Here is a 17,908-nt window from a genome sequence, read left to right on the forward strand (position 1 = left end):
GAAACAGTTACTTACTGTAACTGTGGTTCTTCAAAATGAGATCCAGACACATATTCCACGCTAGGTATGTGTGTACACCAAGTGCACCGTAGCCAGATGATTTTGCCTAGCAGTACCAGTAGAGGGGCAGTGCTCATGCCTTGTGGCCAAAACCCCTCCCCTGGCTAGATGAGGCAGTGCCACACCAACCCTCCATGAATTCCTTTGCACCAACTCCCAGAAACTAGACTCTGATGCAAAGGGGATGGAGCGTGGGTTGTGGAATACACATCTGCATAATATGTTAAAAAAAAAAAGTCAGTTACAGATAGTAACCGTTTCTTCTTCAAGTAGATGCAGCCATGTATTCTACTTAGGTGACAGAAGCAACACTCACAGAAGGTAGGGCTCAGAGTCTATTTAAACAAGAACTGCAGGATCATCTTCCCAACGTTTGCATCTTCTCTGGATGCTGCAGTAATGGCATAATGGGTGGGTAGGTAGGTAGGTAGATAGATAGATGATTATGTAGCAGCTCTGCAAATATCTAATATTAAGAGGTCACTTAAGAACGCTATTGATGTAGCTCTCGCTCTCACAGAATGAGCTCGCACACACAGAGGGGGGCCTACCCAAAACTGTTTTGTATGCAATCTTGATGCAGAAAGTTATCCACTTAAGAGACCGCCTGCGAGGAGAATGCCCGTCTCTTCACAGTCTGCATACAACACAAACAGATGCAGCAAAGCACAAAAAGGTTTAGAGAAAAGGCTAAACATCATCTGATATTTAACACGTGACAATGCTGCCCCTGTGAAGATGAGTGCTGTTTAGGAACAAAAACACAGGAAAACATACCACCTATTTAAACGAAACCGAGACACCACTTTAGATGCAAATTTTGGGTGAGGTGGCAACGTCACTTTTTCTTTGGAGATTTGCACGTAAGGAGGCTCTGCCATCGAAAACTACAGCTCACACAGCTCTCTTTGCAGATGTCATTGTCATGAAGAACATAGTTTTTTTCTCATAGAGAGGAAAGGGGCAAGATGCCAGAGGACTGAATGAAGGTTCCATCAGAGCTGCTAAGACTATGCTAAGGTACTATAAGGGAACCAGTTCCTGCACTGGCAGATGGAGACGAAGGATTCCTTTTAAGAATCTAGCCATCACAGCACTGGAAAACACCAATCTTCCACAAATAGGTGGATGAAAGGCTGAAGTCACCACTAGATACTCCCTCAATAAGCTAACTGGAAGGCCCAACAGCTGAAGATGCAGCAAATACGCCAAGATGTCTTGGATACTAGCCAGCATTGGCTAAACTCTACAGGCCAATGACCACATAGAAAAACCTTTTCACTTTTTCAAACAGGCCATCTTGGTAGATGGTTTTCTATACTGAGTAGGGCTTGTCAAACAGGCGACAAACATCACTCTTCCTCTTCATTCAACCACGAAGCAGCTAAGCAATGTGATACAGTGAGAGTACATCAGACTGGAGAGGAAAGCATATGGGAGGCCAAATCAACAGTGCAAGAAGGTCAGAAAACCAACACTGCCTCAGACATGAGGGTGCAATGAGGATGACATTGGCCTGATTTGCTTTCAGCTTGAGGATGATCTGTGCAGGGGCAGCTCTATAAATTACGGCGCCCCAAGCAGGGCGGCGTGCTGTGCCGCCCTTTCCCGGTCCCACGGCCGGGGCAGAAGTGTCTGTGGCGGGTGTGCTGGTTCGCGGCTCCAGTGGAGCATGCGCAGGCATGCCTGCGGGAGCTACGTCCGAGCCGCGGGACCAGCGCGCCCGCCACAGTCATGCCTGCGGGAGCTCAAGCGGAGCCGCAGGAAGAGGGGACCCTCCGCAGTCATGCCTGCGGCAGGTCCGCTCATCCCGGGCGCCGGTGGACCTCCCGCAGGCATGACTGCGGAAGGTCCGCCGGAGCCAAATGCCGCCCTGCCCCAACAATGCCGCCCCACGCGCCTGCTTGGCGCGCTGGGGTCTGGAGCCGGCCCTGGATCTGTGGAATGACCAGGGTCAGAGAAAAAGCATATAGGAGAGTTGACTGCCAGCTGACGTGGACGGCATCACTCAGGGAACCTGGACTGAGGCCCCTTTGAGTGCAGAATAGACAACATTTCCTGTTGCCCCTTGTAGCGAACAGGCTGATCATCGGCATGCCCCAAGCAGCAAAGATGACTTTCAGAACATGGACTTCACTGACCACTTGTGACTCAGGGAAAAATTCCTCCCAAGATGGTCCGTGAGATGATTCTAGACCCCAGGGAACTGACTGGCTATCAGAGCGATAGTCTCTTCAATGCAGAAGAGAAAGTTACTCACCTTGCAGTAACTGAGGTTCTTCGAGATGTGTGTCCCTGTGGGTGCTCCACTCTAGGTGACGGTGCGTCCCGGTGCTGTCGATCGGAGATTTTCGGTAGCAGTGCCTGGTTGGGGCGCACGCACCCAGATGGTATCTCCCGTCTAGTTGGAATCTTCCTGAGTGCGTGCGCCCCATACCCTCCTCAGTTCCTTCTCTACCGTGGAGAGTAATCTTAGTACTCCAAAGTAGAGGGGAGGAGGGCGGGGAGTGGAGCACCCACAGGGACACACATCTCGAAGAACCTCAGTTACTGCAAGGTGAGTAACTTTCTCTTCTTCTTCGAGTGCTGTCCCTGTGGGTGCTCCACTCTAGGTGAATGTATAGCAGTACCCACTACGGTTGGTGGGACTTTGGAGATACGGCAGGGAGTAATGAAGATAGTACTGTATGACCTACTATTGTGTCTGCCGTGGTGTTTTGCGTTAGAGCACAGTGTTTTGCAAACATGTGTTCAGATGACCATGTAGCCGCTTTGCAGATATCAGGAATGGGAACATTGTGTAAGAAGGCAATGGATGCCGACATGGCTCTAGTGGAATGAGTTCTAACACCTTCAGGTGGTTGAAGATTCATTGCACGGTAACAGGATCTGATGCAGTCAGAGATCCACTTGGACAGACGTTGTTTAGAGATAGTCATACCGTTTGATTTTCTTCGGTAATGGAAACAAAGAGTCGCGGAGACTTGCGAAATGGTTTAGTCCTGTCTAAATAAAAGGCAATTGCTCGCCTGACATCGAGAGTATGTAGGGTTGCCTCTTGTGGAGTCTTGTGAGGTTCGGGATAGAAAGTAGGTAAGTATATAGGTTGGTTGAGGTGGAAGGTAGATACCACTTTAGGAAGAAATTTAGGATGTGGTCTCAAAGTGACTTTGTCTTTGGAGAAGATTGTGTAGGGAGAGTGGGCCATCAGGGCACTCATTTCACCTACTCTCCTTGCCGATGTTATGGCAACTAAGAAAGCCACCTTCATGGATATATGGAGATGAGAGGAGGTAGCCAAGGGCTCGAATGGAGGCTTCATGAGAGCGTGTAGAACGAGGTTAAGATTCCATGAAGCAGCTATTGGGTGAATTTCAGGGTAGAGGTTTTGCAGGCCTGTGAGAAATCGTTTTAGGGTTGGGTGAGTAAAGAGTGAATAACCTGCTAAGAGGTCATGGAAGGTGGTAAGTGCCACCAGGTACACTTTGGTGGAGCTGAGCGAATGTCTGTCTTGTTTTAGTTCCAAGAAGTAGCGTAGAATGATAGGGAGGGTTACCATATTGGGCGCTAAGTGCTTACGTAAGCACCAGAGGGCGAAATTCTTCCACTTCTGCAGGTAGGTTTTATGAGTGGAGTCTTTCCTACTGTGCAGGAAGACATATCGGACTTGCTCAGAACAGGCTAGTTCATGGGTTTGGAACCATGAAGGAACCACGCTGTGAGGTGGAGCTTGAGGAGCTCAGGGTAAAGAGCCAGTCTATTGTTCTGGAAAAGGAGATCTGGCCTGTTGGGGAGAGCCTGTGGGTGACGGGAGGACATGCAGAGTAGGTAGGGATACCACGTCTGTCTCAGTCAAGCCGGGGCAATAAGTATGACCCGGTCCTTATGGTCCACAATCTTCCGAAAAACCCCGTGTAGCAGAGGGATTGGTGGAAGGCGTACAGGAGAGAGGTGTTCCGCGGGATGAGGAATGCGTCTCCTAGGGATGGAGTTCTGAGTCCCACTCTGGAGCAAAACTGGGGACATTTTCAGTTCTGGGTTGTGGCAGAGAGGTCTACTGACGGGGTGCCCCAGAGGGAGAAGAGCTGTTGAAGTATTGTGGGGTGCAGTTCCTATTCGTGTTCCGTCAAGAAGTGCCTGCCGAGTGCGTCGGCAGTAGTGTTGTGGCAGTCTGGCAGGTAGGAAGCGGTGGTCTGTATTTGACGTTATATACACCAATTCCATAGACGGATGGTTTCCATGCAAAGAGAATGTGAGCGTGCTCCCCCTTGTCTGTTGATGTAGTAATACATGCTATGTTGTCTGTTAAGACTCGCAGGTATTTGTTCTTTATGAGGGGAAGAAAATGAAAGCACGCTCATCTCACAGCTCTGAACAATAAGAGATTTATGTGTAGGTGCGACTCTGATGCAGACCACTAGCTTTGTGCCCTGTGTCCCTCTAAATGTGCTCCGCAACCAATTAGGGAAGCGTTCGTGGTGAGCACGAGTGCTGGGGATCAGTTCTGGAAGGAAACCTTAGTGCAGAGGTTCTCTGGTCTTGTCCACCACTGTAGGGAAGCTAGAAAGTTGGGAGGCGGAGTTAACAGCATCCGTAAGGTGTGTCTGTTGGGTTTGAAATTGGAATTGAGCCAGCCCTGAAGACATCTCGTGTGCAGCCTGGCGTACTGGAGTATGAAGGTAGTGGCTGCCATATGACCAAGGAGCTGTAGGCAGAGTCTTGCCTGCGTCCTTGGATGAATAGAGAGCGTGCGTTTGAGCTGCGTGATAGCGGGGAATCTGTGATATGGGAGCAAGGCTCTGCTCTGGATTGAGTTGAGATGAGCTCCGAGGAACTCAATCTGTTGTGTAGGTGTCAGGGTGGATTTTTGGGCATTTATTTGGAGGCCTAGGCTGTGAAAGAGGGCGATAGTGAAAGAGTAGCTTGGAGAGTCTCGCCATAGGAGTTGCCCTTGATGAGGCAATCGTCCAGGTAGGGGAACTGCGTGACCCCATGTTTGTGGAGATGAGCCACGAGTACAGCTAGAATTTAGGAAAAAAACTCCTGGCGCTGTGGAGAGGCCGAAAGGAAGAACTCCATATTGGAGATGGTCGTGACCGATTGTGAAGCTTAGAAAGCGTCTGTGAGCTGGATGAATTGATATATGAAAAGAGACGTACTGTGGGTTGAGGGCTGAAAACCAGTCCCCTTGATCTAGTGCAGGAATTAATGTGCCCAGTGTGACCATTTTGAATTTTTGTATCCTCGCGAATTTGTTCAGTTGGCGTAAGTCTAGTATAGGCCTCCAGCCCCAGTCCTTTTCTGGGTCAGGAAGTAATGGGAGTAGAAATCTTTCCCTGGATGTAGCATTGGCACAGGCTCCACTGCACCTAGCTGTAAAAGTTAAGCAACTTCTGTGCGAAGCAGGTGCTCATGAGAGGGGTCCCTGAAGAGGGACGGGGAAGGGGAGGAGGATAGGATATGAATGGGCTAGAGTAACCGGACTGAACTATCTCGGGGACTCAACGGTCCTGTGTAATTTGCTGACAGGCATGTTGGAAACTCTGGAGGCGGTGGCGAAATGGGCAAATAGGCTGTGGAATCAAGGAGTGGTCGCACAGATCCTGAACCAACCTTTTAAAATTGTTTATTCCCAGATGGATGGGAAGTGGTTGCTTGAGCTTGATCTTGTCTGCGCTTAGGGGGTCTAGCGCGATTCCTATTTATGTGGTAAGGTTTGGGTTGATATCGTTGACCCCTGGGAAGAGATGGGTGAATGCCCAGGGTGCGCAGTGTCGCTCTAGAATCTTTCATCGTATGAAGTAGTTCATCAGGTGTGGTGTTTTTTTTTTTTTGTTTTTTTTTTAAGAAAACAGTTTATGTTTATCAAAGGGGAGGTCCTCCACTTTGTTCTGCAGGTCTTTAGGGATGCCAGATGCAGAAAGCCATGAAGATCTGCGCATAATCACAGCCGGTGCAGTTGTACGGCTGCTGTGTCTGTCGTGTCTACAGAGGCTTGTAGGGCTGTTCTGGAAATCAATTGGCGCTCGCTCAGAATTGATTTAAAGCCCGGTGTCCTGTCCTCTGGAATGTAAGAGGCAAATTCAAAAGTTTATTGTAGTCATCAAAGTCATGCCTGGCAAGGAGTGCAAGGTAGTTTGCGATCCAGAATTGTAGAGTGGAGGATGTGTGAACCTTGCGACACAATACGTCAAGGTGTTTACGGTCCATGTCCTGCGGGGTGGACTGATATTGTGGCTGTTTCGTTCTTTGTGCGACTGCATTGATAATGAAAGAGTTCAGTTGTGAAAAAAAAAATAGGAAGTCAGCGTCCTTAGCAGGAACATAGTATCTATGTTCGGCTTTTCTGCAGGTTGGTAATAAAGAAGCTGGAGTTTGCAGAGAGCGTCAGCTGGTTCCAAGAGTGCCTCATTTATAGGGAGCGAAGTAGGGAAACTGAGGCTGGAGGCTGCGGACCTTAGCCTGAGGTGGAAAAAGGCTCCAGTGGGGGAGGAGATGGAGGTGTGGCAAACTCTGCTTGCCGTTGTAGATCAGGTTCGCGCTCAGTGAAGGTAGCCAGTTCAGGTGGTGGGACTGCGCTGTCATGTTAAGAAGCGAAAGTGAAAGTGTGAGCGGTGCAGTGGGTCGGTTGTTGGTGCCCTGCAGGGGGTCTGTTGTTGGTGCAGGGGCGGAAGGCAGGCTCGGTGCCGACGTCCTACCTGGCACCGGGGCAGAGCACGCGGTCGGAGCCGCGGCTTTTTTTTTTTTTTTTTTTTTCCCCTTCCCTTCTTCCGCCCAGAGGCTTGCGGTGCCGACGGCTTTGTCGGCACCGGGGCAGAGCGCATAGCCGGCTCCGTGGCTATTTTTAGCACTGTTTGCGGTGCCGACGTCCTTGTCGGCACCGTGGCAGAGCGCGCAGCTGGCTTCGCGGCTTTTTTTTTTTTTTTTCACTGAGGCTTGCGGTGCCGACGGGTTTGTCGGCACCGGGGAGAGCGCATAGCCGGCTCCGCGGCTATTTTTAGTCCTCAGGCTTGCGGTGCCGACGTCCTTGTCGGCACCGGGGCAGCGCGCGCAGCCGGCTCCGTGGCAATTTTTAGTCCTCAGGCTTGCGGTGCCGACGTCCTTGTCGGCACTGGGGCAGCGCGCGCAGCCGGCTTCGCGGCTATTTTTTGCCCTAAGGATTGCGGTGCCGACGTCCTTGTCGGCACCAGGGCAAAGCGCGGAGCCGGCTTCGCGGCTATTTTTAGCCCTGAGGCTTGCGGTGCCGACGTCCTTGTCGGCACCGGGACAGAGCGCGCAGCCGGCTCCGCGGTTGTTTTTACGCTGAGACGCTTGGTGCCGCGGAATCCTTCTGTGTTCGCCTCTACGGTCTGTGGGAGCCGTTGTTGAGGCGTGATCCGGGGCTGAGGCGCCTAGCTTGGGCGCTGTCAGCACAGAGGGTAGGGATCTCCCAGGAGACCCCTTACCCTTGTTAGAGTCTCTCCTATGAGACTGCTCTGCTTCTTGCCTCCGCTCCAGGGAGGGTGAAGCAACGCTCCCCACGGTTTCGATCTGGCTGGGGAGGATGTGGGAGTGGGTTTAACTTTCCCCATCTCCGAAAGCGGCTGCGGGGATTTCTCCATGAGAAGCATTTTAAGCCGCAGGTCCCTGTCGTGCCGAGCCCCCGACTCGAGGCTCATACAGTAGAGGCACTTTGCGGGGATGTAGGCTTCCGCGAGGTACTTCACACAATGTGAGTGCCCATCCAACCTTGGTATGGAGTCGTGCCAGAAAACACACCTCTTGAATCCTGAAGCCCCTGGCATTGTAAATTAGAAATGGCAGGGGAGAGTGTCTCAGTGAGAGACAAGTCTGAAGTGATTTTTTTTTTTTAAACTAAGTAACTAACTATGTAACTATACTAAAGGAAGGGAAACAACTGGGAAGTAATTAATAATTATTTCTATGTTCTTTGTTACTGTTTCCTATAGATACCAGGGAAGAGAAGGCAGCACTGCTCCGAGTCCCGTCTTCAGCCGAGGACGGTTGAGAAGGAACTGAGGAGGGTGTGGGGCGCACGCACTCAGGAAGATTCCAACTAGACGGGAGATACCATCTGGGTGCGTGCGCCCCAACCAGGCACTGCTACCGAAAATCTCCGATCGACAGCGCCGGGACGCACCGTCACCTAGAGTGGAGCACCCACAGGGACAGCACTCGAAGAAGAACAGCCACGGCCTGGCCACCTCTTGGCAGAGCACCCCAGAGTGTGCTCACCCTTGTCTGTTCACATAATACATCACAATGCTATTGTCAGTAAGTATGTGAACCATTGAACCTTTGATGCAGTCTAGGAAAACATGACCAGCAATGTAGATGGCCCAAAGCTCCAGGACATTGTTATGCAGTGAAGCTTCCTGCTCCAACTGACCACAGACCCTGAACCTTCAGCGACCCCAGACGCTTTCCCCAACCTACGAGGGAGGCATCGGTGACAATAGTCCTGGTTGGTAAGGGTCGGGCAAAGGGAATGCCCTGACATATATTCCCCTGATCCATCCACCAGTGCAAACAGTCCAGGGTCAATGGAGGGAGGCAGACCAACCTGTCTAAGGGCCGGATGGTAAACTGTTCTGGGCCACATTTGAAGAAGACGAAGGCACTGAAGAGGGCAATTTGTGCATTGAACCACCTGTGTGTATGTGGACATGTGGCCCAAATGCCTCAGACACATGAGAATTGTCATGGAAGGTTGAGACTGCAGCCTGAGACAAAGGTGATAAAGTGTCTGGAAAAGGTCAGTCTACAAAACTACACTTGAACTCAGACTCTATTGAAGTCCCATTTAATTCAATTTTCCAAGTAGAGACCAATGTTGACTTTCTGATGTTCAGTATGAGACCCAGACAGTTGAGTAAATGCAGTGTGATGCATACATGAGAAAGGACTTCTTCTCTGGACCTGCCCCTTAGTAACCAGTCATCTGGAGGTACGCCATCACCACAACCACACATTTGATAAAGACCCAGGGTGTGGAAGACAGACCAAAAGGAAGGTACATATACTGAAAATGACGGTTAGCCATGACAAACCAGAGAAATCTTTTGTGGCTTGGGCCAGAGCAGCACCACCTCATATAGCCAGGGAAGGGGCTATGGCCACGAGGTGTGAGCACACCCCTCTACGGATACTGCTAGGCAAAATTCTCTGGGTTCAGTGCACTTGGCATGCACAAACACTTAAGTAGAATACATGGCTGCATCTACCCGCAGTAGCGTGCACCATCACCTTATACAGACTTGGGGAATAGGAGGAAAAAATGGCTTTCACTGATTAATGAAGTGGGAATCATTCTTAAAACTACAGAAATATGCTTTGACACAGGAGAAGGGTTTTTATAACTATTGGGCACAGAACCTGCACTGACCAAAGATAAAAATCCAAGCTAAACTCTTAGGAAAGCCTTCATAGGTTCTGGGAAAATATGACAGTTTACAGGGGCATAGAAGAGGCTCTGTAATTTTAAGATTTGTTACTTGTACATGGACCAAAATTTACAAACCTTGTTTAAGTTATTTTGATAGATCCCGTTCAGGCGGCTCACATAAGCATCACGCTTTTCTTTAATCACTCTGCAATAAAATATAGTCACTGTCACTATGTAAGCTTTTTCTCACTGCTAATAAGAATACACAGCAAAAAAATGGGGACTAGCTTTAAAATCCGACCTCATTAGATATGCAAACACATAAAGGTCATTGGATAAAGTCAATGAAAACGCTGCAGGGATGTGGAAGGTGACAGGGAAAGGGGGTTCAGGGGCATGGAGCACATGAAACAAACCACTATAGAGCTGGTTATGTCATTAACGACAAGAGGTTTTCTTCAGCAAGGCCCAGAGCTTGCAGGCAGCTGACTCCCCATCCTGTATGGCACTGGCAAAGCTGGTCCATGGGCCCAGGCGTTCCACACTGGCTATGAGGAACATGGAACCAAACTGCAAACAACTGAGTAAGCCTTGTTCCTCCCCCAGTGCCCCTAGGGCATTAAGTGGACATGGTCACAGAAAAGAACTGCTTATACATGGTCGCAGCAAGAGAACTGCTTATACGTAAAGAAAAGACAACATTTACATAAAATGTATTGTGCTTTAAAAGGATAAATGTAAACAAGATTTTGCCACCTGGAATACTGAATCTTAGACGTACCGCCAATTAAACTTAACATCAGGGGTTTCAAAGCCATAATCAGCATGATCATGGATGAATTCAAAGTGGACAGCTGTGTTCCACATCACCTGTCACAGAGGTAAAGAAAACAGTAATTCAGCACAGCATTAACGAAAAAAGCATCATTTGTGTCTATAAAAAGCCACAGAGAGTCCTGTGGCACCTTATAGACTAACAGACATATTGGAGCATAAGATTTTGTGGGTATCAACTGTGTCTAGTAATTCAAGATGGATTAGGTGGAACAACTCAGTTCCATACATTACTATTTTAAATAGGCATTGTTTTATAAATAAGGGCGATGTTAGGCCTTAAAGACCCCAACACCATGCAGCAGGAAGCTCCTGGAGGCTGGCACAGTCTGCTCTGCACGAGCAGGGCCACCACTGCACCATGCACTTGCCCTATTCAGGCCTACTTCTGCTTGCTGGTATAGAGGTGGGAGAGTTCCTAGGCCTACTCCTTCCCTTTGGGGAGACTTGCACCACTGTTTGAACAGCCCCGTGTTCACCTTGACTGCAAGGAGTCAATGGTGTCTGGCCCCTGTGCAGGGGCATGGGGGAAGGAGGCTCCTGGCACTATACTCCACCCTTTGTGTGCTCACATAGAGCTACACAATCTAATACACAAAGATTTGGAGGAGATTGGGGAGAAGAAACCTCATATCTAAGGCCCTACTTAATTTGTGATATTGCGGATCCCGCAATATTAGGCTTCCACTGCAATTTGGCGGTGGGAGCCCCCACTCTCAGCCCTGGGTGGCTGACAGCAGGAGCCCCCACTGCCAACCCTTTGCCAAATTATCACAAATAATGTAATTACTTTTCCACGATTTTCCATGGATTGTCCGCAACTCAGCTGCAATTTTTTGACAATCATCTCGCGATTCAAGTAGAGCTTTACTCATATCTGTAGCACTAAGTTTATGTACACAGTAGCGTTAGGAAAAGTGGCCTTTTTTGATGTGTATGTCTTCATTTCTCATCAGACTTGAAACCATAGGAAAACAGCTTTTGTGAGCCTAAAGAAAATACTAAAACAACAAATTCTGCTCACAGATACCCTGGTGTAACCTCACTAATGCCAATAGGTCTTCATCCATGGGCCTAAGAGCACAATTTGTCCTTTGGATATTCATTTTACTTAGTAACAGTCTAATCAGCCTATTCAGCCTTAAGCAAAAAAGCAAAGTAAGGATTGTGGAATGGAGTATTTTTGTAAGTGCCCCTAACTGTAGCTGCACCCTATTAAGTTTATCTACTCTCTTAACATCTGTGTTGTGAAGAATCAGATGCAGACACATGCATTTCAACACAAAGACAATATGAACGAAGAAAAAAAATCTACCTTTTTTGGTACACATCCAACATTCACCTAAGAGAGAAGAATATTAAGTCTACATTTGTCATTATGATAATAAAATAAATACTTAGAAAATGGTAAGTCCACTAACTAAAGCTTCCCAAAATTGATGCCAATTCCGCACCGTTCTCCCACCCCCTACAATGCAGAAATATCAAAGTAATTTTGAATTGGGCAAAGAGACATTCATGTTTGACACTTTAGTTCCTATTACCAAATTCAGAGGTTCCAATCCCACAGGGTGAATGAACTCAGCCCTTCACCCTTCTAAGGTAAATTAAAAAACATGTATTGTGCCCATTTTAAAGCTGTTGTCTTTCAATGGATTCTTAACAGGATTTCCTGTCTGCTCAGCATGGATAGTAAAGATTGCATAGCACTTCTTATAAAGGAATACAAATATAGCTCAGTGTCCTCAGCTAATACTTCCCCTCTCCCCACTACTGTGTAACTTTTGAGGGAGTGGCCAAGTGATCAGAGCACACAACTGGAAGCCAGCTTTGAGTTCTAATCTCAGTTGTCATTAGCTTTTTCAATGAACTCCTTTTGTGCCTCAGTTTCTCCAACTGTTAAAAATGTAACTATGCTAATATTGTCTGATATCTTTCAAATGACTGGGTCAGCTTTGATGGGTTCACAACCTTCTGCCCTTGAAGCAAATTTATATTGAACACACCAGTGAACTCATAAACACATCTTTGGGGTGATAAGCAGTTGTACACAGAGCAATATACCCAGGTCCCAGTCTGACAGCCTAAAATGGCAAGATCCCACCTTGAGACAAAGGCAAGTTGCCAAACTGCTGGGGGGGTGCACTCAGAGGCCAGAAAAGGGGCAGAGTTGCCTCAAACCAAGATACTTACCAAACAGACCTGTTTAAACCAATCACCATGAAGCCACTCCCTTTTTTACTTTCAGATTTATGCAACACTAGTTTGTTCATTCCTCAAAGTAGTTCTAGTTCCTGTTTTAACTAGCTGGCAAGTGACAGAAAATTCACCCTGACCTTATTTTTAGGAGTGGCAGAGGTATAGGAAATACTAGGAGCTCACAGGAGATTAAATGAGGAAGTTTCCTTCCAGTTATTGGCCCTATAATACAAATGTATTCGTACTTTTCATTAAAAGTTTTCTTCCTAAAGAGCTTTTTTAAACTTTGCAGCCTTTTTCCTGTCAATAGGAAAGCAAGTACACATACATTGCACAGATCCACCACCCTGTCTCTGTCTGAAGGAAAGGTACTTCAAAATACTTAAAATACTTTTTCAGGAGAATCTGAAAATAGAAGTGTATTAAAATGCCTACAGTTGCACCAAAACACAGCTCTGTACTCTGCTATATTCTCTTAATCTCCATTCTTTGCTTTTGCCAGCATAAGAAAGATTATTTTGTGTGTGTACCGTTTTATCTGAAAAACACAAATCCTCTATTTTATCTACTGTGAACCAGATCCTCAGCTTGTATATACTGACTACACCAATTATGTCAATGAACAATCTGACCCTGTAAATCAGAAATAAAGTGATACTAACTAGCATTTTTTTAATAAAAACTTCTGGTGAAACCTGAGTTTGGTAATATTTCAATGAAATTACACTAGCTTTCACAACAACACGGTAGCACCATCACCTTCTACGTAAAAAGCTCTATAGTCAGGACTTGATTCTGTTCTTAGAAAGATCAGCAAATCTCTCTTAAACGTATGCTGATTTTACAAGATACATTAAGATGGGTATCTCAGAGAGAAAAATCAGAGCCCATTTTTTTCTTAAAAATCCTACATTGTCTAATTAACTGGGGCAGCAGGGCAGAGTACATTGCTCATTCGGAAATCTGTAAATCTGTGCAAACTAAGGTGCTGGAAAGGCATCTGTTGTGTTCTGAATACACACAAATAATTTTAAAATTGGTTGTAAGATATTTGGTGCAGTTAATGTCTTCTATGTGTGCAGAACCTCGCACAGCAGGACACTGATCCTATCTGAGGCCTCTACAGTCTTGGTCCCACAATAAATATTATTATAAACAACATCAGCACCACACACACAAAAAATGAGGGTGTGGAATTCCTGGTCTTTCCTGGCTTTTGTCAGTTTGTTTCACACACTTTAAAATTAATAAGGCTCTATATTAATTCCTAATATGTTTTCTAAACACATCCTTCTTCCTAAATGAAATAGAAGGTAATGGTCAGCTGAATATGCAGCTGATTTGGAAAAAGTCTGACATGGATGGGCCCCATCCCCTTATAGGCATGTAAGGAACAACGACTATTGTGAAAATTCAGTAATACAGAACATCGACAAAGCCAGTTGTCCTTGTGAAGAAAGATGTGTGACCAACCTGAGTTGTGCAACACCTGACAATACCGCTTTGTCGATGTGCTGGTATTTTCTCTATTTGTGACAATCACTGCAGTTAAATAAAAGGATTTAAACAAGGAGTTTAGAGACTAGCAGGTACTGGCACCCCTAAACTGATGCCCACAGAGCAAGGGTGGCATCCTCCTGCCACTCAGTGCACACAAACCACACCTGTTCTTGGCGCTCCCCACCCTTCTACAAGGCTAGATGAGTTCTGGAAAGAAAACCAGAGCTGGCCCAGAGATCTGCCCCAGGATTACTCATTAGAGCCCCTCTTTGCAGCATGTCCTCACCCCCACCTCCCCAAGCCATATTCATCCACATACCCCACATCAGCCAGCCACATCCATCCACGCCCCTAGCCATGTTCATCCATCTACACACCACACACACCCAGCCACATCCATCCACACAGACCCCTACCCCCACCCCCAGCCACATCCATCCACAGACTCCTACCCCCTCACCTGGCCCTCACCCCACCCCCAGCCACACACACCCCTCCCCCCTCACCCGGCCCTCACCCCACCCACACCCCCCTCCCGCTCATCTCCCTCACCCTGCCCCAGCCCCCGCCGCATCCCCCCCCACACGCAGCCCCGCCCCCCGCACTCACGCAGGTGCCCCCCAAGCGCTGATGCTCCACGACAGCCACGCGGGCCCCGAGCTCGGCCGCGCGCCGCGCGCTCGCCAGCCCGCCCGAGCCGCCTCCCAGCACCAGGTAGTCGAAGGCGGCGGCCATGGCTCGAGGCGGCAGGGAGCGGAGTGCGGGCATGGAGCGCGGCAGCGGGGGAGGGGGGGGCTGCTGAGTCACGGTGACAGGGCGGGAACGGGGGCTGGGGGCGGAGCTCGCAGGGGGCGTGGCTTAGGAGGGCGCCCGGCTCAGGGAGGGAAGGGGCGGGGCTACAAGGGAAGGGGCGGGGCATGCTCGGGTGGGGGCGTGGCTCCAGCAGAGGGGGGCGGGGCTCAGGGCGGAGTAAGGGGAGTCCGGCGGGAGCACGCTGGGCCAGGGTGACCAGCCAGCAAGTGTGAACAATCAGGGTGGGGGTGGGGGGGTAATAGGAGCCCATATTAAAAAAGCCCCAAATATCAGGCCTGCCCCTATAAAATCGGGACAGCTGGGTAGAGGGGAGGCGGGTTTTCCATTGGTCGCACTGGGGGGCAGTAACAACCCCACAGGCTCAGGCCCTGCTTTTAAACAGTGGCTCAGAGCAACCCCTCCCTTTTAAGGGTAAGTCACGTAGCCTCAGCCCCACGTAGCACCACCCTTAAGGTTTTCCCTTAACCGAGCCCGGCTGGGTGACGCCAGGTGAGCTCAGTGCCTGGCAGAGACCTGTCCCCACGCCAGGGACTCGTACAGCCTGGCACGGATGTGCAGTGACACCCAGGCAGCAGTTTCAGCAGGGAGTAGGATTGATTAGTCAGCTGGAACACAGCAGGGGCAGGCCTTAGGTTTGTGCAGAAAAATCAAGGTTAAAACATAGCGCACGGTGGTCAGGCCAGGCTGTATCGAACTCCACTTTCAGGCTCTGGCTCTCTGACTTTTTTAAGCAGTGCCACCTTCTTACAGAAACCCACACGCCCCACACCTTGAGCTAGGGGGTCTGAGCTCAGCTTCCCAGCTGAGAGGCAGGGAATTCCTCCTCCCTCTGGGTCATTGGTTGGTAGGTGTCATTGTCAATGTTCTGGTGACAGAGGTCCCTTGCCTTCTCACATTTTCCATTCATGGGGGTCAGCCTCTGCTAGTCTTTTTCAATGACCCATTCAGTCCCCTCAGACAGCTAGAGGACATTCACATACCTATGTCACTTACTCTGCCCTGAGAGCAAACAATTGTGTTTCCTCCACTGGGTAGCAACTAAAGTATAGGGGGGAAACTGAGGCACACATAGGTGTAATAAAAATATTACAAAGTCTCACTTTGTGACAGGGCCATTTGTCATTGATCTCCACAGGGGGCAGGGAAATGGATTCTCCGCTGATCTCAATAGGGGGATGTGACAAAGTGGGATTTTCTGGATATTTTAATGAAGCATGTGTACCTCAGTTTCCCTGTGTACTTTACATTGCTACCCAATTGGGGGGGGGGGTAAGTCTGCACTGAGGGTAGCTCAGGATATGAGGGGTGGGTGTCACCTTCCTGTCTGGGGTGCAATGAATGGGATGTTATGGAAGTGGCTGGAACCTGTTGAAAGTGACCCCATATGAATAATACAATAGGAAGCCCCAGTGAGTAACCAGTGACCAAGAGGAAGGTTTTCCCTTAACCTCAGTAGGGAAGCTGAGCAGAGAGCAGCTTGAGCACAAAAGGACTGAGATGTGACAGGCAGAAGATAAAGAGTGAGGGCTTGTCTACACTTGAAACACAACAGTGGCAGTGTAGACACTATCTACACCAATGGGAGGGGTTCTCCCATCAGTACAGGCAATCCACCTCCCTGAGAGGCAGTAGCTAGGTTGAAGAAATAATTCTACAGCAGGGGTTACATCAACTTAACTACGTCATTTCAGGTGTGGATTTTTCATGCCCCTGAGCAACATAGCTGGGTCAACCTAAATTTTAAGCATAGACCAGGCCTGGGCTTCTGGATGAGGTTGGCTCCCTCACCTGGGACTGACAAAGGGGGTCAGAGAGAGAGAGAGAGATTAAAAATGGAGTTCACTATCACTTGGGTGGTAGATTGCTCTGGCTTGACTAGATGGACTATGTCTTAACCCTTTTTTTCTCTGTGCTAACTGTTGTCAGAGTGCTACCGGTGTGGTGCTCTGCTCTCTCCAATGTTGATATCACTCAGCTGCGTGTGTGTGTTCCCTCTGTGTGCTGTCCCAGCTCTGCGCAGATCGCTGACACAGCAGACCCGACGAGAACCCCCAATAACCACAGAGTCCAGTAAGATGCAAAGTCACGTCGACTAGGTTTATTGCGACCTCGGACACAATGGCAGTTCCCCGTAGATTACTTAGTCTACCGGGCATACTACGAGAAAGTGCCTCTTGGCAATGGACCCGGCTCAGTCAGTGGCGGGACTTTCCACTGCCCCCTAGGCCGGACAAAGACACCGCCCCAGGGATGCATTCTTATACACAGCTACAAAACAAGTTACACATCACACCTGACGTATTGAGGGGCCACCCCTTTACGCAGCAAGGTTCAACCTTTCTACGTATTTAGGTGCCGCCTTTTACCCTGTACATGTTGGTTCAATCAAAACAACTCTATCCATCATATTCCCCTTTTGCCCCTGTCATTGGGATGGGTCGGCCTGTCCTTTTATCTATGGAATGTTTCAGTATAATGTGTTCTAATGCTGTGTTTATACTTCGGTATGCTAGGTGAATATATGTTTATGCAGTGTCAGCCCTTTCCTTGTCAGCTTCTGTGAACCAAGCCAGCTTCTAGCTCACAGCTTCACTTTGCTTTTTAGCTAAGTTTTGTTCATTACTTCAGTTCAGGCCTCAGGCCTCATACTGGGCCTTTATCAGGGCCTGCACTTACTACACTAACCTAGGGACTTCTGATGTTGTGTACCAGTTGACTAATAAACCCTATTCTTTTTAAAACACTGCCTGGTGTCACTGCAAATACACGCAGAGGTGCAGTAGTCCCTGAAGAGTGTAAAAGTCTCTAACTAGAAGATCGGACTCAGCAAGCAGAGCTCATATTGTAGTAGTAGGATTTTTGTTTGTATTTTGGATAATTTAGAATGGATATAATAACATAGCATGTCTTAAATGTATTGATGTATGATTTGACCATATCCTGCCAGACACCCTTTTTGAATAGCAGAAAGGAAGGGCCAAAGGCAGGGGTGGCCAACTTGAGCCTGAGAAGGAGCCAGAATTTACCAATGTGCATTGCCAAAGAACCACAGTATTACTGTAATATGTCAGCAGCCCTCCCCGTCGGCTCCCTGCCCCCGCCCCCGCTCCCAGTGCC

At 48.5% G+C, this 17,908-nt stretch overlaps 1 protein-coding gene across 1 annotated transcript in view; it reads right to left on the reverse strand.

Annotated features, from left to right (window-relative positions):
• GSR (glutathione-disulfide reductase) overlaps nt 1-14,781 on the reverse strand; it is a 43,716-nt gene extending 28,935 nt beyond the window's left edge. The window contains exons 1-4 of the mRNA XM_045018884.1: nt 14,588-14,781; nt 11,595-11,621; nt 10,227-10,315; nt 9,581-9,650 (exon numbers count right to left, since the gene is read on the reverse strand). Coding sequence (XP_044874819.1) covers nt 9,581-9,650; nt 10,227-10,315; nt 11,595-11,621; nt 14,588-14,746 — 345 coding nt within the window. The 5' untranslated portion in view covers nt 14,747-14,781. The remainder of the gene's footprint in view (nt 1-9,580; nt 9,651-10,226; nt 10,316-11,594; nt 11,622-14,587) is intronic.
• Between the last annotated feature and the right edge of the window lie 3,127 nt (nt 14,782-17,908).

The sequence above is a fragment of the Mauremys mutica genome, chromosome 5 (genome assembly GCF_020497125.1).
Source record: "Mauremys mutica isolate MM-2020 ecotype Southern chromosome 5, ASM2049712v1, whole genome shotgun sequence".
Classification (NCBI taxonomy): Eukaryota; Metazoa; Chordata; order Testudines; family Geoemydidae; genus Mauremys; species Mauremys mutica.